The sequence below is a fragment of the Panthera leo genome, chromosome A2 (genome assembly GCF_018350215.1).
Source record: "Panthera leo isolate Ple1 chromosome A2, P.leo_Ple1_pat1.1, whole genome shotgun sequence".
NCBI classification, from domain to species: domain Eukaryota; kingdom Metazoa; phylum Chordata; class Mammalia; order Carnivora; family Felidae; genus Panthera; species Panthera leo.
Window position 1 is genome coordinate 63,871,799 of NC_056680.1, and position 22,854 is coordinate 63,894,652.

A 22,854-nucleotide genomic window follows, 5' to 3' on the forward strand; every position below is an offset into this window, starting at 1 on the left:
GTGAACTCAGGACCTCTGTGACTTCCCATTGGCAAAATGGAAAACAATAATGGTTTCCCCGGGACTGGGGGTACTAACACTATGGGTGTTAATGATGCAGTATGACCATGCCCAGCATTGTATGAGGGAGGAGTCTTTTCTTTCTTTCTTTCTTTCTTTCTTTCTTTCTTTCTTTCTTTCTTTCCTCTTCTCTTTCTCCCTCCCTCCTTTCTTTCTTCCTCTCTCTCTCTCTCCCTCCCTTCCTCCTGTCCTTCCTTCCTTCCTTCCTTCCTTCCTTCCTTCCTTCCTTCCTCCACGTAGGCCACATAGATCCCAGACTAAGCACAGAAATATGACCCAAATATGGCTCAAATGAGCCCCTCATTTAGGAAGAGGCTACAGCCACCCAAGAGTTGTGAGAAAGTCAGCTGCCACAAGGCCTGTCACAGAGACACAAACTGAGTCTTGCCTGGAGAGGAAGGTAATTTTCATTATAGACATATAAAACCGTATCATGTTCTTATTTAGCACAGAAGAGACGGGGCGCCTGGGTGGCTCCGTTGGTTAGGTGTCCCACACTTGATTTCAGCTGAGGTCATGAACTTGTGGTTCCTGAGTTCAAGCCCTGTGTCAGACTCTGCGCTGGCAGGAAACTGCCTGGGATTCTCTCTCTCTCAAAATAAATAAATAAACTTAAAAAAATTAAAATAGAAAAGACAACTGAAGAGTCAACCTTGACCTTAGCCTGGAACCAGTCTCCTCTGTCTGTTGCTCAGGATGGATGGGCACTTATTCTCAGACTCACTGCTAAGTAAGCAAGGCTGTGCTTCTGCCGATGGGTTTAACTCCAGCACCCAGAAGGAAAGACAGAAGGAACATACTGGGGGCAGAAATATGCCACAGTCCCAGAGCACGCCAGGCTTCCTATCCATTTGCAGATTTTCTTTTCTTCCTTTTGAAGATGGGAAAAGCAAGCTCCTGAGACACCAAGTGATCTGTCTGCTGCTGCCTCTTAATCTGTAGCCTGAGGAGACAGTAGACAAATAGACAAATACAGAAGGAGAGAAAGAATAGAAAAGGAGAAAGGAAGGAGGGAAGGAAGGAAGGGAGGGAGGGAAGGAGGGAGGAAGGAAAGAAGGAAGGAAGGGAGGGGGGGGGGAGGAAGAAAGGAAGGAACTGAACAATTTATTGCCAATGCAATAAATTCTCCTGAAGCCTGCAAAGTCCCAGTACTTCCTTGAATTTCTCAGCTAATCAAGGCTGCACGGGTATTGTTTTTCTTCACTAAGGGCAGAAATCCTTCTAAAATTGCTTCCCCACCACCCCCCTTCATTCTATCCCACCACCTCTGAGAGCATCTGACAGAAAGTGGTTTGGATGCTGGGTCGCACAATTAGCTCCTAATTTTGTCAGGCTTCTTCCTGCAAGCCTCACTGTCTCATAATTGTGGCTCTCCACTGTGCCCAGGAGGCTGGGACAAAGGCTTTCTGATTCCAGGAGAACACTGATTGAGGCGGGATCGATATAGAGACATCATGATTCCCTCAATCGGACCCCCAACCAATTTTTCAGCTAGAAGTAGAAGCTTGGGCACATACTTGTAGGGTTTTGTTATTAGTCACCTGTACCTGGGACCACCCCCAGTGCAACCACATGACAGCAGTTGGCAAAACAAATGTGATAGTTAAAAGACTGCAGAAGAATTAGCCTGGGACAATGTGACCTGCCTCTCCAGGTGAGGTGACAGGAAGAAGGGACGTTAGGGACTCTAAGGCAGAAAGGCTCAAATCATTTTGGAAGTGGTTTTTAATTTTTATTTATTTTTTGTTTTGTTTTTTGTGTTTTTTTGGTTTGGGTTGTTGGGTTTTCTTTTCTTTTTTCTTTTTTTTTTTTTTTTTTTTGGTTGTTAGTTTAGTTTAGTTTTGTTTTTGTTTTTGTGGTTAAGGGGAAGCAGCGTGCCCCCAGGCTTCCTGTGGCCCCCTGTCTTTTGTGGCACTCCATGTTCATCTGGTGTGGGAGAACAGGAATTTGTCTCAGTGTCCTCCTCCCCTCTCCCACCCCTCAGAGCCTGACCTTGGCAGGGAAGAGGGGTGTTCTGCATAGGAGTGTTCTCAGGGATTCTCTGGTGATGTAGCCCGGGGAATGCACAGCCTTACAAAAATTCCATTTTTGGAGTTAATTTGAACAGGTACCTTTTTTCCCCCTTTATCCAGGAAAAGTAACATTACTATCCGGTGCCCAGGATCAAAGAGCAAGTCCAAGTCTGCACCGCACGGGGCTCTCTGCTTAGCAGTTGAGCATCCTTACAAAATTAACCCGAGACGTTTCTACTTGTGGCGGACAGAGAGCGAGCAGGGAAAGGGACACTGAGGGGCGGGAGAGAGGTTGGCAGAGATTCAGAAGGGACGCTGTCCGGATTTTTATGCGTTTCTTACTCTCACCCGTCTATACACCTCTGTGTCTCCGCATGCAAAGAGGAAAATAACTCGCGACAGTCGGCTAAGCTAACGCGGCCTTCGAATTCCAAATCGAAGAGTTTGGGGGGTTTTCAACAGGGGCCAAACCAAGCTGTCCACAGGCAGGAAGGCCGGGGCGGGGGGGGGGGGGTAATTAGGAAGGAAGAAATTGAAGAAAAGAATCAAGGAAAGAAAAAGGCGCGGATGAAAGGCGCAGTGGAGAGTGAGTGACGAGGCAGGAGAATGGCAGCCGGGGTGGGCAGGCGGCCGCGCGAGGGACTGACAGGTGGGTCGCGCTGCCGGGCGCGGGAGCGAGGGGGCGGGAGGTCCCTGACTCCCCGCGGCGCCAGGCCGCAGCAGCGACGCCTGGCGAGAAAGCGGGGACCGCCGCGGAGGGAGCGGGGAGCGCGCGGGGCGGGAGGCGGCGGGAGGCGGGCGCGCGGGCTCCCTGGCCGGCCCGGTGCCACTCGCCCGGGCGCCCGCCCGCCGCGCTCCGGGCTTCTCCTGGCTCCCTCCGACGCGCCGCGGCGGCCCGGCCTCCGGTCACCTGGCGCGGCGACCTCCCCGCGCCCCGCGGCTGGAGAAGGCGAGGCCGAGCCCGGCGGCCCCAGGGCGCGCTCGGCGGCGGAGCCGCGGGGACGAGACCCGGGGCGGAGCGGCGGAGGGCGGCGCGGGCGCGGACGTGAGTTGGGCAGCGCGCCGGGCAAGCCCGCGGAGCCGCCCTAGCCGGGTGCACGCGCCGGGCGGAGCGCGCAGGTGGGGCTGCCCTCACCGCGCTGCGCCCCGCGCGGCTCCCCCGCCGGCAGGAGGATGGGCGCCGGCGCCCGGGGACCGCGCCCGCCGCTGCCGCCCCGGAGCCCGCCGCGAGCCCGGCGTCCGGCCCGCGCCCTGCGCTCATGTATGTAGGCTGCGCGCCCGCCCCCGGGGCCCGAGGGTGCATGTGGGGTGTCGGCGCCCAGAGCGCCGGGACGCGCCCGGAGCACCGCTCCACCCTCTGGCTGCTCGGGAGGACCCCATCCTCCCGAACCCCCGACCCCAAGTTTGTAATCTGGTGGCTCGCCCTGGGCTGCGGTCCATCGAGCCGGGGCTGGGAGTGAGCACAGGGCACGGTCGTTCTAGGTCTCCTGGAGGGGGGTTTGGGCGGTGGGAGGGGGCGGGGTAAAGACCCCCTGGAGCGCGCCGGGTGGAGGGGTGGAGGATGGACGGCGAGGTGGGGAGAGGCTGGGTTGCCCGCACCCTGCGGCGCGTCTAGGGTTCTCCTGGCCCCTTTGGGCGGCAGAAACTTTGGGATCCAGAGAGGCTTTGGGAGATGGGGAGAGTGAAAGGGACTCGCTCCCGCCCTGCACCCCCAGCTCCCCCAACGCACTGCTTGGTGCTGCCTGGGCACTTCGGGCTCCACCGCTACGACCTCCCCCCCCCCCCCCCCCGCCCTGGGTGAAAGCGATCACGAACCCAGCGCTGCGGCCCGCTCGGGGATCTCGGGATCTCTCGCCAACGCTCCGAGTTGCTGAGCGGCTGGCAGGGCGCGGGGGGACCCGTGGGGGAGCCGAAGCCTCCGGGACCCCCGACCCCGCCGCCGGGGGCGGTCAGGGACATCCTCCCGAGCTTCTGGGCCAGGGGAGGAGGGCGGGGATGTGGCTTCTGCTCCCTGTCCAGCAGGCATTTAAAAAGTTGTTGGTAAATGAATCACGGGGTCCTGGGAGCTCTGTTAACCCCCTCCCTCCCCGTTCCCCAAAGGCCCTAAGGAGAGCCAGGGGGGTCCCCCCACATCCTCCCGCACGGTCTCCCGTGCCCAACTCCACTGCGGAATTCTCCATTGAGTAACCTTTGAGACCGCGTGGCTGGCACCCCAGGGGGCACACCCCGGGCTCCCGGATTATGTGGCTCCATCCGAGTTTCGCAGGGGGGCGCGGGACCGGCTCGCTGCATTCCGGCAGCCGCGGCTCCGCCACCCGCCCAGGGCCGTCCCCACCGCTAGCCGCGGCCGCGGGAGAAACGCCGCCGGCCGGCGTCTCTCGGGGACCCCGCCGCCACGTCCGCGTGCCCCATCTGTGAGGTCTGGGGGGCCGGCGGGGCTCCGACGCTGGGCATGCTGCCCCCGCCCGCGCCGCACGGCTCGTTCCTCTAGAGCGCTGCCGGGGCCGGGCGGCGCGGGGCCGGGTGGGGGCCGGGCGCGCGCGGGCCGCGGGGCTCAGCTGTGCTGCTGTTCTCTCCGCAGGGACGGCGGCTCCCGGCTGGCGGCGGCGCGCCCCCGGGCTGTGAATGCGACTCGCCCCTCGGCCGCGCTCCCCGCCCGCCCGCCCGCCGGGACGTGGTAGGGGATGCCCAGCTCCACTGCGATGGCAGTTGGCGCGCTGTCCAGTTCCCTCCTGGTCACCTGCTGCCTGATGGTGGCTCTGTGCAGTCCGAGCATCCCGCTGGAGAAGCTGGCCCAGGCGCCGGAGCAGCCGGGCCAGGAGAAGCGCGAGCACGCGTCTCGGGACGGCCCGGGGCGGGTGAGCGAGCTCGGGCGCCCCGCGAGGGACGAGGGCGGCGGCGGCCGGGACTGGAAGAGCAAGGGCGGCCGCGGGCTCGCCGGCCGGGAGGCGTGGAGCAAGCAGAAGCAGGCCTGGGCCGCCCAGGGCGGGGGCGCCAAGGCCGGGGACCTACAGGGCCGGGCCCGCGGGGACACCCCGCAGGGGGAGCCCCCGGCCGCCGCCGCTGCCGCCGCCGCTGCCGCCGCCGCCGCCCAGGACGCGGCCGGCCCGGACCTGGCGCCCACGCCGGAACCGCCGGAGGAGTACGCGTACCCGGACTACCGCGGAAAGGGCTGCGTGGACGAGAGCGGCTTCGTGTACGCCATCGGGGAGAAGTTCGCGCCGGGCCCCTCGGCCTGCCCGTGCCTGTGCACCGAGGAGGGGCCGCTGTGCGCGCAGCCCGAGTGCCCGCGGCTGCACCCGCGCTGCATCCACGTCGACACGAGCCAGTGCTGTCCGCAGTGCAAGGAGAGGAAGAACTACTGCGAGTTCCGGGGCAAGACCTACCAGACTCTGGAGGAGTTCGTGGTAAGAGGCGAGCGCCCGCCGGGGCCACTTTGCACCTCCCGCCGCGGGGTGAAACCTCCCCGCGCGCTAGGCGCCCCCACTTTGAAGAAGAGGCGCGTTCTGGTTCCCAGAGGCGGACAGCGCTGTGCTCGCGTCCCCTCAACACGATCTGTCTTTTCAGAGCGGAGGTAATCTTTAAGGCAAAGTGGCCGATCCACATTAATTCCTCGGGTCTTCGCCGTGAAAGGGTTTGGAAAGGGTGAGACCCACGGCATTGAGGGGACGGCCGCCCCCCCACCCCCAGCACTTACTGGCTGTGCTGTCCCTGGTAATCCACTGCTTCTAATTTAAAAAGCGTGGCCGCTGAAATGCTCAACCTGTTTCCAAACACGGGGTAATTCGGCGTGCCATTTGGGGTATAGTCTTCTGCTAATAGCTAATTAAGGGAGACCATTCCTATAAATAAGCCATCTCCCCAGATTATGGGTTGGAGTATCACGCAAATGTCCTCAAAAGGAAAAGAAAATTCTTGATCATTGGATGCCAAAACAGTGGATGGCAAAAACCAGAAAGTGTGGTTTAGGGTTATTATTATTATTATTATTATTATTATCATCATTATTATTATTATTTTAGGGGCATACTAGTAACAGTGTTTACAGCGCTGGCCATCTCCTGAGCACCTACTGTGCGTCAGGCTGCAGGCCGCGCTTTTCCCGTGTGTTAACTTGGTTAAACCTCATAACATACTGTGAAACAGATGCTTACCTGTGATCTCCGGTTGATGGGGAAGAGGAAACTGAGGCACAGAATATTTAAATAACAGGGTGAAGACGAGGTTGCCGTTAAGAAGCAGACTCATGAGTCAGGCCGAGCTGTGCTAATGCACATTGTCTGCTTTTCCCCTTACATGCTGCTATGTGAAACAGAAGCCCAGCCCCGCTGGGGCACAGGTTTGGATGGAGATGCTGGCCCCTTGCACGTGCTGGTCCCTCGGGGAACTCTAACAGCCCTGCCTCTCCCCCGCTCCGTGGCCTGGGCAGAACTGCACAGATCTTCATCCAGACCCCCCAAGGGAGGCCTGTCTGGACACGTGGCCTGTTGACTGGGCAGAGAGAGGGTTTCCTGGGTGACAGGGGGCGTCCTGGGGCCTGCAGCCCCCAGCACTGAGCAGGGAGGGAAGGCAGGGGGAAAGGAATCCTGCTGGAGGCCCCCGGAGCCCAGCCTTGGAGATCCACACATTCAGGATATGCCCAGGATGTGATGGCCCCTAAGGAATTTGAAGAATCAATCCCTGGTGTGGTAGAAATAGAAAGCCAGGAAGGACTGATCTGTAGATAAGGTAGCAAGTGTGGAAGGAGTGCTGGGATTTAGAGTCGGGAAACACAGGTGTCCATCCTGGCCTTGCCACTAACCAGCACGACAAGGACAAATCGCATCTTTCCTCTGGGGTTGTTTTCCTCATCTGTTAGCTAAGGCTGGTTGGAGCTCTAACGGCCGGCCTCATGCCCAGGATGCATCCCCAGGCCAGCCTGTTTAGCACAGTTGTTCACTCCAGCCCTTCGAAGAAACAAAGACAACTTTGTCGAGAAACTCCTATGAACCAGACCCTGACCATACACCAGGAGTTAGGTAGGCGCCCTGCCCTCACAAGGCTCCCTTGCTAGTGGGAAGCCGGGCACACGTCTCCCCAGGTGCGTTGGTGCTGAAGCAAAGGTCCTGGCAAAACCCAGGTACCTTCCCAGGTGCCTACCCAGAGGTACCTTCCTTACCCAGAGGTAGGTATCTACCCTGGGAAGAGGTATCTTCCCTACCCAGGGGTACCTTCCATGTTGGCCTGGGCCGGGGCTGTAGGCATGAGCCCAACAAAATAATTCTCTTGAGTTTTAGGCTCATGAGAAAAATCTCTCAGGGTTATAAGAACAAAGGCAAGTCGTTAGTTCTTATCGTTTGCATTTGTTGGTTGCATTGTATCTTGTTTTATAGTCATTTCCTAAAAGAGTCTCACGAAGTCAGCTGCATTTCGATCTAAAAATCCCAGACACGCCACAGGGTGGCCAGTCATCTGCCTGAGATGACAGACAGAAGAATTCAAACTTGTGTTGTAGTAATTCATCGCTAAGTGCTGGGTGCCACGGAGCTGCCTTTGCGAGCCAGGGAAGGGGTGGGGGTGGGGGGGGGACTCTTATGTGATTCAAAAATCGTTGGTCAGGAAGCAGAACGTGTTGCAGGCTCTGGAGATGGGGGATGTTGGCAACAAACGGGAGATTGGAGAGATGATACTCTTGGGAAGAATTAAGGTACCCATGAACCTCTCTTTTGAGTGTTAAGTACATCTCTCGTCTCCAAGTGGTACTTCATTCTCAACTTTCATCCAGTCATCAGCGGCTGCCAGGATGGACACGTGCATGAATGTCGCAAAGCTTCTACGCGTTCGGTGTCGCGCTTGCTCCCCTAACACGCACAACCCCCTAATGATTTCATTCTGCACGATGTGTATGTCATGCTCGTTTCTGTGACTAGGGGGGTTGCAGTTACGCCCAGCTGCGGTGCCGAGTGCCCGGGCACGACCACTGTCCACCTCTCTGCTCTGGAGGTTCTGGGCTTTCAGCGAGAGCTCCGCTAGTGTGGTCTGTAGTTTGCACAGCACCGTGTGCGGGCAGTGGAAAAGGAGAGCACGTTCTGTCTGAAGTGCTTTGCTCTTCTCCGAAGAAAAGGTTAAGGAAACAGGGGTTGTGGTCCGTGTGTGTCTTGCTTGGAATGCTGGTCACCGCAGCAAGGAAGGAGGGGAAAGGGAGGCCAGTGCTGGGCCTCCTTCCCCGGGAGGCACACAGGTGTCTGAGGCGTCTGTTCTGTGCTTCCCCAGAGAGAGGGAGGTAGTGATGGAGGCTGGGGGCTCACTCTGGGCGTCTGTCTGGGAAACAGATCCTGCCTGGTGCCTGTGATGCTGTGCATCTGGCCCCTGCGAGGCGGCTTCCCTCCGTCTTCCTGGGCTGCTCTTTCTTGGGCATGTGGCTCTTTGCCCAATTTTCACAGTTTCGTCTTTTCCCTCCTCTCCCTGCTCCCTACAGACGCCATCACAATCCCTCTTCTTCGCAGCTTGGCTGATAATCTCGGCCAGATGTCAGTGGAAGACCTCACTCGCCACGCCCACGAAATCCCCTTACGCTGATAATGACTAGAGTAACATCCTCATGTCTCTAGGGATGTTTGCAACTTAATTTGTGTAGCCACGTAAAAACGTAGTTGCTGGTGGAGTTTTCTCCACTGCCTCTCAAATTCCACCAAGTGGTCTGTTCTTCAACTTACACGAGCAGGTATCCAACTTTGGAGAAGGAAGCCTGGTCTGCTGGTTTGTATTTTTTTTTTTTTTAAACGAATGGCATTTTCACGTGTTCTCTGCTTCTTGGGGACATGCTCATTTGCTGGCGTTACCGTCATAAAGGACCACAGACCAGGCAGCTTAAACCATAGAGATTTATTGTTTCACGGTTCTGGAGGCTGGGCGTCCGAGATCAAGGTGGGGGCAGGGTTGGTTTCTTCGGAGGCCTCTCTCCTTGGTGTTGTAGATGGCCGTCTTCTCCCTGTGTCCTCACCAAGTTCACGCTCTGTGTGCGTCTGCGTCCAGTCTCCTCACACAGGTCATATTAGATTGGGGCCCACCTGGATGACCTCATTTTAATGTAATTGCCTCTGTAAAGATCTTGTCTTGAAATACGGTCACAGTTGGAGGTACCGGGGGTTGGCACCTGAACCTGAGAATTTGGGAGGGAGGGCACAGTCCAGGCTGTAACATAGCCATAACAGGTGTCGGAGGCCAGAGTTGACCTCACATGGACGAGCCCAAGGAGATACAAGGACTGTGGCCAGGGGAAGCCTCCCTGGCAAGTATGATTGAAGAAAGAATTTACAAAGAAGGTGCAGGGGTGATTGGTGATAAACTCACTGCCCGAGAAGCATAGCCAGGCAGGCAGCCCACCTAAACCACTGTCGTTCTGTGCCTATTCCATTCCGAGCGCTGTTAGGACCTACTGTACTGTTTATGGCGGTAGATTTGTGAGCCAGACACAACTAATGAGCGGCTCTCCGGTGGGGGCTCCCTGGAGCAGTTTCAGATCTGCCCCGATGACTACCAGGCAGGAAGGCAGGCAGCAGGTCAGATTTGGAGTTTACCAACAGAAAACAATTGCAGTTTGAGCCACAAAATTAAGTTGTTCCCCTCACGGGGTCTCCTGATGCCCTGGGGGACCGTGAGGTTAGAAGCGGGGGTCCGCAAGCTTGTCCCAGTGCTTTGTAGCATCTAAGCAATTTATACAACCCCCGCCTGTGGATAAGGCCCTCCAGGAACACGAACACTGCTCGCGTCTTGGCTTCTGGGTCGTGTGATGCCAGTTCCGTCTGTCCGCGGTGGCTCTCGTAGTGATCAGGAACTCTGATTAGCAATTGTGGAAGTCTTTGAAGAAAAAGAGACGCTGCATTATTAATAAGTACTGCTTGCTCGCCTGTTTTTCAGAGCGAGAGGCCTGTTGAACCGGAGGCAGCTGGACAGAGATCCGCAGGCACGGGGATGTGGGGCCGCCGGGGAGCCCAGGCTCTCCCAGGGCGTCAGCGTCTGACCCATGATTAACCCTGCTGCAGAATCTCCTTTCCAGAAGTTTAGTAATGAAAAAACTTCCTCCATGAAATCTGGAATCAAAAGCTCCAAGTAGATCTCTATTGCAATTATGAAAAGGTGCCAGGAGAGAGACACATTCATCATATTTTTCAGTTGCATGGTATTTATTTCCGTTCTTCAGGTTGATGTTACTTAACATAAAACAATACTATTATTATTTACCTTTGCAAAGTGCAATGAATCAAGCTGCGTAAAGCTAATGTTCTCTAGTCGGCCGGATGCTTGTGTTGTTGCTAAGCCTGAGTTTGCTTGGGTTCTGAGTAAGATTTTCTCAATTCTGGACCTGTCAGTTTCTGCCTTTCTTGCCCAAAGCCATTTAAACAGTAGCAGTTTGTTTTAAAATTTTTTTAATGCTTATTTATTTTTGAGAGAGAGGGAGACAGAGCACTAGCAGGGGAGGGGCAGAGAGAGAGAGAGGGAGACACAGAATCCAAAGCAGGCTCCAGGCACTGAGCTGTCAGCACAGAGCCTGAGGTGGGGCTTAAACTCATGAACTGCGAGATCATGACCCGAGCCAAAGTCAGACGCTCAGCTGACTGAGCCACTCAGGATCACTAAGAGTAACAATTGTTTTAAAGGGGGAAGTCCATATGCTTTCTCTGAAACTTTCCAGTGTGGCCAGGTGTTGACCTTCAAGATTCAACATGGTTAAGTGATTTGATCCAAGTTATGGAGCTAGTAAATGATGGAACCAGGATCTGAGTCCTAGACTGTTGCCCTTCCAACTATGCCATCTTATGCCCGTGACCATATGGTCATGAAGTGGCATCTTGTGTGTGACCACGAGAATCCCAGGTACGTGGAGAAGGGAAAGCTCGAACAGGTTTGGGACACCTGCCCCACATTTGTGTCCAGTGCTGGACCAACTTGGCCAAGGGGTTATTTTTGTGGGTTTGACTCAGGCCATCTAGAACAAAATAAGTATCTGTGTCCTTCCGAGTAGGACATCTTGAGTGTCCGCCTCCTTCAGTGCGAGTGGAGGGTCTCAGCGTCCTCTAGGACAGAGCACTTAACCCTCTAAAGATGTCTGTGTGAGCCCTTGTTCTGTTTCATTCTCGTACCCCTGAACAATTCTCAGAGCCTCCTATTTTCCAGTGGTCCAAAGTAAAGAGTATCCTGCTTATCTCTCAGTTTATGAGAAGTAAATGAGATATACGTGAAGGCAATTTGAACCTACAAAGCTCTGAACAAACTGAAAAAAAGAGAGAGAGAGAGAGAGAGAGAGAATAAGCCTGCAGCCAGGTGAATGTGGTTTCTGGGGGCTTCCCTGATGAGCGTGCCTCTTGTGGGAGGTGACTACCCCCCTGGAGGGTTTTTAGTCCCTGGGAAGACTGACTGTGGAGGTTCAGCATTAGGGAGGGCCTCTCTGGGGTTTTCCCATAAATATTTCCTTTGGTGGAAGGTATCTCCAAATCTGATCAATCCCAACAAGAATTTCTTCTTGCATTTTTTAATTCAAAAATATTTTTTTGCGGGTGCCTGGGTGGTCAGTCGGTCAAGCGTCCCACTTCGGCTCAGGCCACGATCTCACACTTCGTGAGTTCGAGCCCCATGTCAGACTCTGTGCCGACAGCTCAGAGCCTGGAGGCTGTTTAGGATTCTGTGTCTCCCTCTCTCTCTCTGCCCCTCCCCCACTCACAGTCTGTCTCTCTTTCAAAAACAAACCTCAAAAGAAAACATTTTTAAATATATTTTGGGGGGTAAATACTTGCCAGGCTTTGGACACGATCCTGGAGACATAACGCCAAACCTTGGAGTGCCCCCAGTAAACGGGCAGTGACCCCCACGTCGCAGGCAGTGACCACAAGGTGTGTGATGTGCTGTGAGAAGCATCGTGGGGCTCTGCAAGGCACCCAGCTGGAAGCTGCCCATCTAGACTCTTGTCGAAGGTTTGTTTTTAAATGACAGGGCATGCCTGGGACAGGTTTCTAGGGGGAAGAGGAGAAGAGTTTGTCTCAAAGAGCACAATTGTGAGTTTGGGTGGAAGACGATGCTTTTCCACCTAGCCTGTGTACCCTATAGCCATCCTTTGTGGTATGCTTCTGACCACATAGCTGGAAATCCTTTTTTTGCTGTTTCTGTTCCAAGCCTGAGATCCTGCCAGCTGGATTTCACTTCTCATTCTATTTCTGTCGGGCACTGGGGTGCGGCCAGGACACGGAGTGCCTTTCGAATCTGCAGAAAAGGATGATGTCAGGCATCTGCCCATGGCCCTGTGAGTTCTCTCAGAAGCCCGAGGCCCATGGAGAAGCATAGGGATGGAAAATTAAGAAGCCGTGTGGCTCTGTGCCATAATCTCTGGTTATGGCGGAAAGGATTTTGCTTTAAACGTGGTGAGACCACCCTTCGCCCGGGAATAGAGAAAACTAATAGCCCAAAAACCCAGCACTTAACAAAACTCGTGAAATCCCAGATATCATAGAAAACACATCTTGGGGTGCCTGCGTGGCTCAGTTGGTTGAGCGCCCAACTTTGCTCAGATCATGATCTCACAGTTTGTGGGTTCGAGCCCCACGTCTGGCTCTGTGCTGATGGCTGGGAGCCTGGCACCTGCTTCGGATTCTGTGTCTCCCTCTCTCTCTGCCCCTCCCCCACTCATGCTCTCTGTCTCTCTCTCTCTCTCTCTCTGTCAAAAATAAATAAACATTAAAAAAAAAACCCACTCATCTTCTTAAAAGCACAGCTGAAATGGGAAAAAAAAATTGAGAAAAATTAATCCCTAGAGGTAAAATCCAGACAGGAAAATCAACCTTGCAGTGGTGACCATCTGAGAGCATCGTCTGATGCCTGGGATTGAGGTTGGGGTACCTGACAAACCCATGGCCCCAGGGAGAGAGAACATCACACCGGGGTGTATCTCATAAGGCCATGCTCCCCCAAAAAGCATGTCCTGCAAAGGAGGACTGCAGACAGACCCCCCTGGATGGGCCTCACAGCTGAGTTGAGCTGACAGGTTTTCTCTGAACATTTTCTGTATCTAGTGCATGTGCTGTCTTACGAGCATGAAGCTGCTTCCCTGGATGGTCCAGAAAATCCAGGTGGGGTATTTGTGCTGAAAGGCAGGGTTGGGGGGTGGGGCGTCCCTGGCTGGCAATGACGACAGGTGTCTGATAGAAACAAATGTCCCCAGGAGGAATGCACCCTCCCCCGGGGCCGCAAAGAATCCCCACAAGTAGCATTCCAAAGAATGTGATAGCAAAATTAAAATTACACACAAGAAGGGGCATCGTAAGCAAGAGTTTGCTGAGACTAAAGTAATCCAGTGAGACCCAGATGTTGGAATAAAAATGAGACTATTTAATATGTAAAAACTCTATGTTGAAATAAAATGCCTAGATAGACAAAACAAGTATATTCCAATACTGATCAGTTTTGAAGAAGAATCAGGTAGAACTTGTATACAGCAGTATATAATAGTTTGAATTGATAATCAATGGGAGGGTTCAGCTTTACATCAGGTACAGGTTATAAGCTAATTCAACGAACTAGCAGATAGATTTGGAGAAGTCACCCAGAGTGAAATATGGACACACGGATGGAACGTAGGAAGGAGATGCTTTGTTACATGGAGGACAGAGAAGAGTTAATGTGGATCAGATCAGAATTCTGGAAGAGGCAGTAGAAAATACAGGAAAAATGAAGGGATGGAATGCCAGACATTCTAGTTGAAAGACCTTGATTTTCCAATTAATGAATCCCTAGGAATTTAAAGAAAGGTAAACAGGAACACCTGGGTGGCTCAGTTGGTTAAGCGTCTGACTTCGGATCAGGTCATGTTCTCGAGGTTCCTGGGTTCCAGCCCAGCATCGGGCTCTGTGCTGACAGCTCAGAGCCTGGAGCCTGCTTTGGATTCTGTGTCTCCCTCTGTCTCTCCCCCTCTCCTGCTCGATTCTGTCTCTCTCTCAAAAATAAATAAACATTAAAAAATATTAAAAAAAAGAAAGATAAACAAAAATACATTCACCCGTAGCCATATCATAGTGAGACTGCAGAGCACTGAAGGCAAAAGATTTTAAGAGCATCCAGAGAAAACAGACTTTACCTTCAAAATAACAGTAACTAGGCCGACAGCTGACTTCTTATCACTGGTAGAAAGACCCCAAACAGTAGAAGAATGTGTTTAAAGAACAAAGAGAAAAGAAGAGTTAATCCAATTTACGTATCCAGCAAAACTATCCTTCAGGAAGGAGGCTGAATGAAGATATTTTTAAACAAAAATAGAGCACGCCACCAAACGAACCATAAGTAAAGGAACTTCAAAATGCAGTGTAAAGGATGAAACTCAGGAAGGAGAACATGACCTGGGAAGCCAAGTCACAGAGTCAAGAAGGAATGGAAGAAAAGTTACTGTTCACTGAAGCATAGACCAGTGGTTCTCAGCTGAGGGTCATGTTGCCCCTGTGGGGACTTGTTCAATGGGTGCAGACGTTTTTGGTGGTCAAAACTGGGGTGGGATGGGATGCTACTGACATCCAATGAGTGGAGGCCAGACATGCTGCCAAAATCCTACAGGGTGGAGAATGGCCCCTGATAACCAACGTCCAGAGGGCTAGAATTGAACACCTGGACTACAGATATGGATTTTGAGTTCCAACTTTATCCTTAAACAAACAGGAAATGCCATCAGATACAACTGGTAAATGTTCTTGGAAAAAAGTTATTACCAGGGCAAGGGGTGGGGGGCAGCTAGCTCAGCTTTAGGCCAAATCATGCCATAGGTAAGCAGTTGCAAAGGCCCTCCTGCTTTCCAGGACTGCTGATCACAGATGCCACCAAGCTCCCTTTGCCTGTGGGTGATCATTCCTGCCCCTCCTGTAATAAAATTCAGATGTTTCGGGGCACCTGGGTGGCTCAGTCGGTTAAGCGTCTGACTTCAGCTCAGGTCATGATCTTACGGGTTCGTGAGTTTGAGCCCGGCGTCAGGCTTTGTGCTGACAGCTTGGAGCCTGGAGCCTGCTTCAGATTCTGTGTCTCCTCTCTCTCTCTGCCTCCCCCACTCTTTCTCTGCCTCTCTGTCTCTAAAAATAAATAAAAACGTTGGGAAAAATATTTTTTTAAACTTCAGATCACTTCAAGATGATACGCCCCTCCTTCTTGGCTCTTGGTACCTGTTGTCCGTGAGGCAGCTCAGAAATAAATAGTAATGTCTCTACCAAAGTGTACCAGAACGATTGGTCCTCCCGTTTTGCCTTTTTGCTTTCCTCAAAGGTTGACATGCTACACAAATGTATCTCCCTTGTTCAGCTTTAAAAACAACCTCTCATATTTTACTTTTGAATGTCGTGTGACTTTTGAAAGCGGTCCCTCAGTAGGAGGCTTAGGGCAGAGAAAACACAAACTTAGTTTCAAACAAGCCACGACTCTTACTTATTAATTCCCGTGAAGGTATCAGAAGCTATAGCTGGGCTCCTGGTCCCACTCTTGAATCATTGATGGTTATATTCTGAGCGACACTCGGCCCTGGGCCAGTGGACAGGTTGTCACGGGGGCATCTCTGTCCCCACAGCCACGGGGCAGGGAGTCCTCAGTGGCCAGGATGCCCTGTGCACGTGTTCTTTGACCCGCTGGTGGCTTAGCCATGTCACGCATGCAGACATTTCAGGGGTGGGTAGACTGGAAGAGAAAGAAATCAGACAAGGCCACTGGCTTCCCCTGGGCCTGTGAAGAGCCGGGGACGCAGGCAGCCTGAGGGATCACCTCGGCTCACGTCACCTCTGGCTGAGGACGGAGATCCCCTCTGGTCCCCATGCCCTCCAGGAAGCCAAGGAAGAAAGCTCATCTTGCACCTGGTGACCGCCAGGGTCGGCTCTCAGGGACCTAAGAGCCAAGAGGATGTCTTTGTGAGTGAGCCCTGTCGTGTCTTCTCCACCGCGGACGGGGACTTCCCTATCTGGAGAAGAACAGGCTGGCAGTGTCCTGTTGTAATTCCAGGACGCTCTGGAAGAGGCTCAGCTTTGGAAAGGAGCGCGGGGCCAATGGCATGAGCCCTGGGCTTGGGCCGCGGTCCAGCACCTTCCCGGGAATCAGCAACTGCTGTGCACGGAACGGAGCTTCAGGACAGTCAGACCCTGACCTCACATGTCGTCCAGACGGGTGTCTGCATGGCCACCTGATAGCTGGGAAGCGTGGGCCCTGTTCCTGGAGCCTGGCCAGCTCTGGGCAGAGGAGACAGACGTGCTTCTTGGGTCGTCTTTGTTCCTCCCTGCCGAGGACAAGCCTTATTCTTGCCGTCTCGAAGGAAGAATGCCAACACGGAGCAGCATGGTTCTGTTTTCTTCTGGGGTGTGTGTGTGTGTGTGTGTGTGTGTGTGTGTGTGTGTTGTTAGGATGAGATGTGCCTATGGGTTTCAGCGTGTTAAGTTTCCTAGCGTGCCCCAGTCCCCACCACTCGCTATCATGCACCTGGTTCACCACCTTGTTTTCTTACGCGATGGGCCCCTGAAAAAATTTTGAATTTGTGATCCTTCAGAGAGAACCAATCCCACATCCCGCCCTCAAACCCACCTTTTAAAAGCCTACTCCTTGGAAGGCTTTTTTTTTTTTTTTCAATGTTGATTTATTTAGAGAGAGAAAGCACAAGCTGGAGAGGGGAAGAGAGAGAGAGAGAGAGAGAGAGAGAGAATCCCAAGCAGGCTCCATGCTGTCAGCATGGAGCCCCACGCAGGGCTTGAACTCACAAACTGTGAGATCATGACCTGAGCTGAAATCAAGAGTCAGACGTTCAACCGGCTGAGTCCCCCACAGGCGCCCCATCTTTGAGAGATTTTTCATTTTAGTCATTTAGGTATAAAATGAGGAACAAGCCCTGTTTCTTTCTCTCCAGGGATAACTTATGTTTCACTCTTTATTCTAACACAAGAGGCTGTAGATTTTCCCATTTTTAAAACAGTGAAGTTTGGCTTTAACAACATCTTTCCCCGGGGCCCTTACCGCCCCAGTCTGGCCCCAGGCTGGCCCCAGGCTGGCAGTGCCCAGTTGGCAATGTGTCCTTTCCATTCAGGGCTTAGTTTAGGAATCTGAATGAGCAGAGCATCTATTAATGTAAACCAACCCCCCCAAGTCTCAATGGCATCCTGCTCCCAGGGTCAGAGGAGAGGGGCTCTGTGCAGACCCAGTATCCCAGCATGGGGGTCCCGGTCTGGCTGCCTGTGATCACGGGCTCTCCTCTCTCCCTGCCCTGCTCTGTGTGCAGCGGGCCAGGGTCTGGGGGCCAGGGGCTGGCCCACTGTGGGCACATGTCTGCCCCCACTGCAGAAGTTTACAGACATTTACTTCTCACAGTTCTGGAGGCTGGGAGTCTGACATCATGGTGCCAGCAAGGTCTGGTTCTGTTGAGGCTCAAGATGGCCACCTTCTCCCCGGGTCCTCATACGATGGGGAGAAAGCTGACCACAATCACCAGGCTCTTCCTTGTATTTGAAGGACAGGAATCAAACCTTGGGGCCCCACCCTCCTGACCTCAGCTCCCATCCCACTGGGGGGTTAAGGCTCCAACGTTAATTTTGGGGGGACCCAAACACGCACTCCATGACAGGAAGCCCACATGGTCTTTTTCGCATCTCATCTGACCGTGTGATCTGTCAGGTCAGAACATTCCAGAATGTTCACCAATGTTCTTCTAGCCAAGCTACTCAGCTGTTTGCCACCAAGAAGAATGCACCACGTAAACATGGCCAGCATTTTTCTCCCTTCTCTTAAGTGAGTTCCCTCATGATCTGTGTTAATCTGAGGGAATCCATCACGAGGGGATTTGAAGGACGTGATTAGACAGTCTTGCCACAAGCTAAACCACGAAGAAGGAAAAGCCACTCTCTGATGTGGCGTTGGGGTGTCAGACTGTTGTACTGTTAGTCTGTTGTGTGGTGGGCGGGGTGGTTTTCTTCCCCTCACTGAAAAGCTGACAGCTTCTGGGGACAGTTCTTAATTAAGTCCCTTTGTGTGCAAATCCGTTCTCTGACAGAGTGGAAAGACAAAGAGAACAACAACAACAAAAATAATCTCTCCTGCAGGGCCTGGGGAGCCGCAGTGTTCTGTCGCTGGGTGGCCAGTGGCTTGTGCTGGAGGCTGCAAGGTGGCCAAGGATCAAGCCCATCTCACTTTGGGGAACAGAAGGCAGGGCAGAGGGGCACGCAGGTCCGAGCACTCCGTGCTGGTCCTGACCGATGGAAGGCCTGGAGGATGCAGGCTGGCAGGCAGGTGCATCGGTGTCCCTGAAGGACCCTGCTGTTTTCCCATGTGGAAATGGAGCTTCGCAGGTGCCTTGCCTAGTTTAATAAGACGGTTTCAGGTAAGCGACCTGACGTAGCCTTGGGGAGAGATCTGCTTCTAGGGGACTGTGGAAAGAAAGCCGTGCCCTGCATAGCACCTCCCGGCTTCTTGCAGGGAGACCTGGGGAGGCCTTGGACGCATGCATGATGCTTGTACAGGAGAGGCGCGGTGGTCCAACCAGACCCCCAGTTCAGGCTGCTTCCCCGGAGGTTCTTGGCAAATCACCAGACTCGGGGGTGTGTTTCACTCCGGGGAGGTGGGGGGGGAAGCAGAGTTGAAAGGCAGCGCTCCAGCATTTTTCTCCAGCGCCCAAATAACACAGCTCCCGGCAATGGGAAGCTAATAAGACCCGGTGGTTTAAATAGAAGGGGACTTTGTGATTTCCCTCTGAGTGCATCACACGTTAACAAGTGTGGCTGCCTGGCACTTTGAAAGCAAGCTCGGCAGCTGGAAAGGACGCTTTCGCCATCTGGTGACAAAAATGTGACAGTGACTTTGGGGAAGCTGCCGGTCATCCCCAGCAAAGTTTTTAGTTGGTGCCTCTGGCAACTTGTTGCTGAATTCAACAGGGTCGTCAGATAAATTCCGTGACAGGGTCAGGATGTGCAAACAGAACTCAGGTGCGCAAACGCTGAAGAAGTAACGCTCCTGAGTTTTAGGATGATTTCCTTCCGCTCCGGGGCTCCCCACACCTGCCGATGGTGGAAAACGTGGTTCTGTATCAGTTCAGTTGCGAAGTGTCTTAGGGGTATCTCTGTCCTTTGAGGTCTTAGGAATCTCATCTCTTCTGGGTAATTACTCAGCATCTGAGGATTTCTACCTCTTGAAAGACATTCTCCTCTACTTTCATTCTTCCTAAGACGCGCTGGAAAGCTCCCGTTGGCCTTAGGACGTTGGGAAGGGCACCTTGTCCCCATGGCATCCTCTGCATATTGGAGTTTTCTCTCTTCGCTCTCGTTCCAGCCAAAACCCACAACTTTGCCTGGAAAATTCTTTTTTTTTTTTTTAAGTTCATTTATTTTGAGAGAGAGACAGCGCAAGTGAGCGAGGGGCAGAGAGAAAGAGAGAGAGAGGGAGGGAGAGAACCCAAGCAGACCCTGCATTTTCAGCCCAGAGCCCGACACAGGGCTCGAACTCGTGAACTGTGAGATCATGACCTGAGCCAAAGTCAAGAGTCAGACGCTTAAACCGACTGAGCCCCCTGGCGCCCCTGCCTTAAAAATTCTTAATATGCACCCAGCTCACTTAGCATCTGGCACTGTCTGCCATTCTGTTAGCTTCTCTCCCGTGTCTTTATGCCCTAGCTCCCTAGCCAGACTGAACACTGGGGTGAGTGGTGGGATTTTCTTCATACCTCCCTTTGAGAGTGCAGGAGTCCAGAGGGCAGGGAGCCTGGGGGGCTGGCGATGGGACCTGGTGTCGCAGCCCTAGGACCCATGTGTACATCACCCCAAATCTGCAGGTTGGACACGTCCAGATCTTACATCTTCCATAGTTGGATTTGAAAAGAAGTTTGTCCCTTGGGTGAGTAAGGGGGCCTGGATCCCCAGCTACTTGGCACAAATCGTAGCTATTTAAAGGCAAAGAGAAGAGAACGGTAAAAAAATATGCAAAAGGAAGAGTGTGGTGTGACATCTGTGCCCTAAGTCTGGGACTCGATCGCTCCAGAATCTGGAGGCTGTGTTTTCTCAGCTCCAGCCGTGCACTTTGCCTTTTGGTTTCCAAACATGCGTTTACAAGCCCTGGGATCCCTTCTGTAAAGTCACTGCCTTAGTGTTCAACTCATTCTAGTGACTGTGTCTTCTCTCCCATTAGTGGATTAAATGTGGAATCCAAATCTTGATCCCTCTCTGTAGAGAGATTCACCTTTATTTCCTTGTCCTTGGGTGTGGGTGTCTGATCCCTGAGCGCCTGTTCATAAGGCGCTGACCGACTCTTCCTGAGGCAACGCTGTAGATTTTTTTTTTTTTTATGTTTTTCATGATGTGCTGTCCAAGTTCATTTCAGCTCTTTCTTGAAATTTTGAAAGCTTATTTATTTTGAGAAAGAAAGAGCAAGCAGAGGAGGGGCAGAGAGAAGGAGAGAGAGAATCCCTGGTACTTGAACACAGAGCCTGACCTAGGGCTCGAACTCATGATCTGTGAGATCATGACCGGAGTTGAAATCAAGAGTCGGACGCTTAACTGACTGAGCCACTCAGGCACCCCTAACCGTCACTTTCTTGACTCAGTCAGTATCTAGTGAGCTTGGATATTTGCACCGGCTCCGTTGCCGTAACAATCCCAGATGTGATGGGGACACTGCCCTGCTCTTGAGTCACCCTGGGATGAGTTGGTTACTCACCAGCAGCCTGGGATTGGGGTTCTTGGAACCAGAGACTCTGCTCCAAGCCAGCGCTCCTGGAAGAATTCAAGGGGTGTTGAAGGGCAGGAAAGACCGGGAGAGAGGAGAGTAGAGGGAAATCCAGATTTCAGCATCCCTCTTTGTTTTCACGTTAATCTCACTTTGCGTCATTGCAGAACCCAGAAGTTTGGGGGTTATTACTGGAGGACCTCTGCTGATGAGGAAACAGAGAAGTGGGGAGAAGAGGTTATTTGATGTTGAATGGCTTTCAATGAGAAGGATCTATACTCAGCTCAGCTTCTCTGTCTTCTCTGTGTTGAAATTAATTCCATGTAGGAAAACATGGGAAATCGTTCGGGGAGGCTGCTGCCTCCCATTTGTCTGCTCCTAAGGAACCATCTGCGTTTAGCCCAGAGTTGCTCCCTAACCACCAGGAGCCAGTGCATTTATTTGGTGGCAGTGAGGTTTCATGGCACCTTCTCAAGCAGTCGTGGTAGAAAGTTCCAGATTGGAATATAGCAGTGGTTGCCATCGAGGCAACGGGATTCAGGTGACACACAGCACTGTCTGCCTCTCACACGGCCAATGGCTCTCTTTGGCAGCACGGAACAGGAGGATGCGTTTAGGCCGGATTGGAGGAAAACAGGTGCCTGCCGGTGGATGGTGAACGAATCTGCCGTGCCGGCAGGAGAGAGTAGGAGGAGGGGTCTGAAGTGAGTTTCTGCCTCCCAGAGTGGGAAGAGATTTGGGACACGGGCAGGACCAAGATTCATAATCAACGTGCTTTCTGCAGTATTTCGGATCCCGGTCCTTCTCACGGTTACAGTGGTTATAATCGCAGTTACAGATCACACAAGGCAGCGCTTCGTACAGATCAGCGCCTAATTGGCACCGAGTTCATTAACGTAAGATACATGCGCTAAAGTACACGGCTGCTTATGCACAACTCGTACAGAAGTTCTCCGCTCCACTTCTGTACCTGTCTGGTCGAGATCTTTGTGTACAGGGCACTTGATTGAAGCACTATCCACTTGTGTTGGCATCATTTTGCCTGTAAGAATTGTCCCACCTATAAATCATGGTTCCTGTTCCTACTTGCTTGTTTAGAAATAGGTTCAGTCTTTAGTTCACCGTCCTTCGTGCCTGTGTACGTGTGATGCAGACACGTGTGTCATTACTGAGCATTACGAGGGTCTAACTAATTATCAGTTAGTCTCAAGTTAATCTCTCTCTGGAGCCTCTGCTGTGCACGTTGTATTTATGGTCGCTTTGTTGAGAACGTGCTCAGACAGGTCTGTCCCTCCTTGCTCTGCTTCAGGTGTCAAGGTAAGTTTCTTAGATCCACTTTGAGACCTGTCATTTGCGTGAGCAGTGTTGGCCGAGGAAGCCAGGATGGCATTCCCAGACTGGAGACCCTGGATCTGAGGCTGGCCCCAGGGTGCGTAGCTGGCTAACAGTCTTCTAAACTACTCCCAGCTCTCACGTGTGCTCTTACCTTCCAGGAAAATGGTGGAAATGGTATTGGTCCATCTGGGTTCAGGGCTCGGACAAATGAAGGAATGCCACAGAGCTTATCTTTAGTCTCACGCCCAGTTCCTGTTGTCCTTATCCAACCCATGTTCTGTCCACTCCTGGCACATACTGGCTGCTTGAGGATGGAGACTTTTCCTCAAACGCCCACATGTTCTTCTGGGCGATGCGTCTAAATTGCATGTGTTCATGGGGCTCCTGGGTGGCTCAGTCGTTTAAGCATCCAGCTCTTGATTTCAGCTCAGGTCATGATCACAGGGTTATGGGATTGACCCCTGCATCAGGCTCTGAGCCGAACATGGAGCCTGCTTGGGAGTCTCTCTTGTAACCGTTATGTTGCAAAGAAGGGTATTTCTGTCACAAGGCATGCGATACCGTATGTAGGTTGTGATTTGCTAAGTAGAGGTACTGTTGTTTTAAAGTTAGGTTGGGCCTGGCGGGGCAAGGACAACTTTGGAAGGGGAGAAAGGGTTGCCACCTTTGACTCCTAAGCGTGCCTTGGCAGTCTGTGTTGCGGGTCGCAGATGCATTCATGCACTGGGTGGGCTGACTTCTGGTTTCTGCAGTGGGACAGAGAACA

At 52.9% G+C, this 22,854-nt stretch overlaps 1 protein-coding gene across 1 annotated transcript in view; it reads left to right on the plus strand.

The window, feature by feature from the left end:
* Positions 1-4,756: 4,756 nt before the first annotated feature.
* The window catches only part of VWC2 (von Willebrand factor C domain containing 2), a 122,424-nt gene continuing 104,326 nt past the window's right edge, over positions 4,757-22,854 (plus strand). Inside the window, exon 1 of the mRNA XM_042913712.1 lies at positions 4,757-5,479. Within this exon, the coding sequence (XP_042769646.1) occupies positions 4,757-5,479 (723 nt within the window). The remainder of the gene's footprint in view (positions 5,480-22,854) is intronic.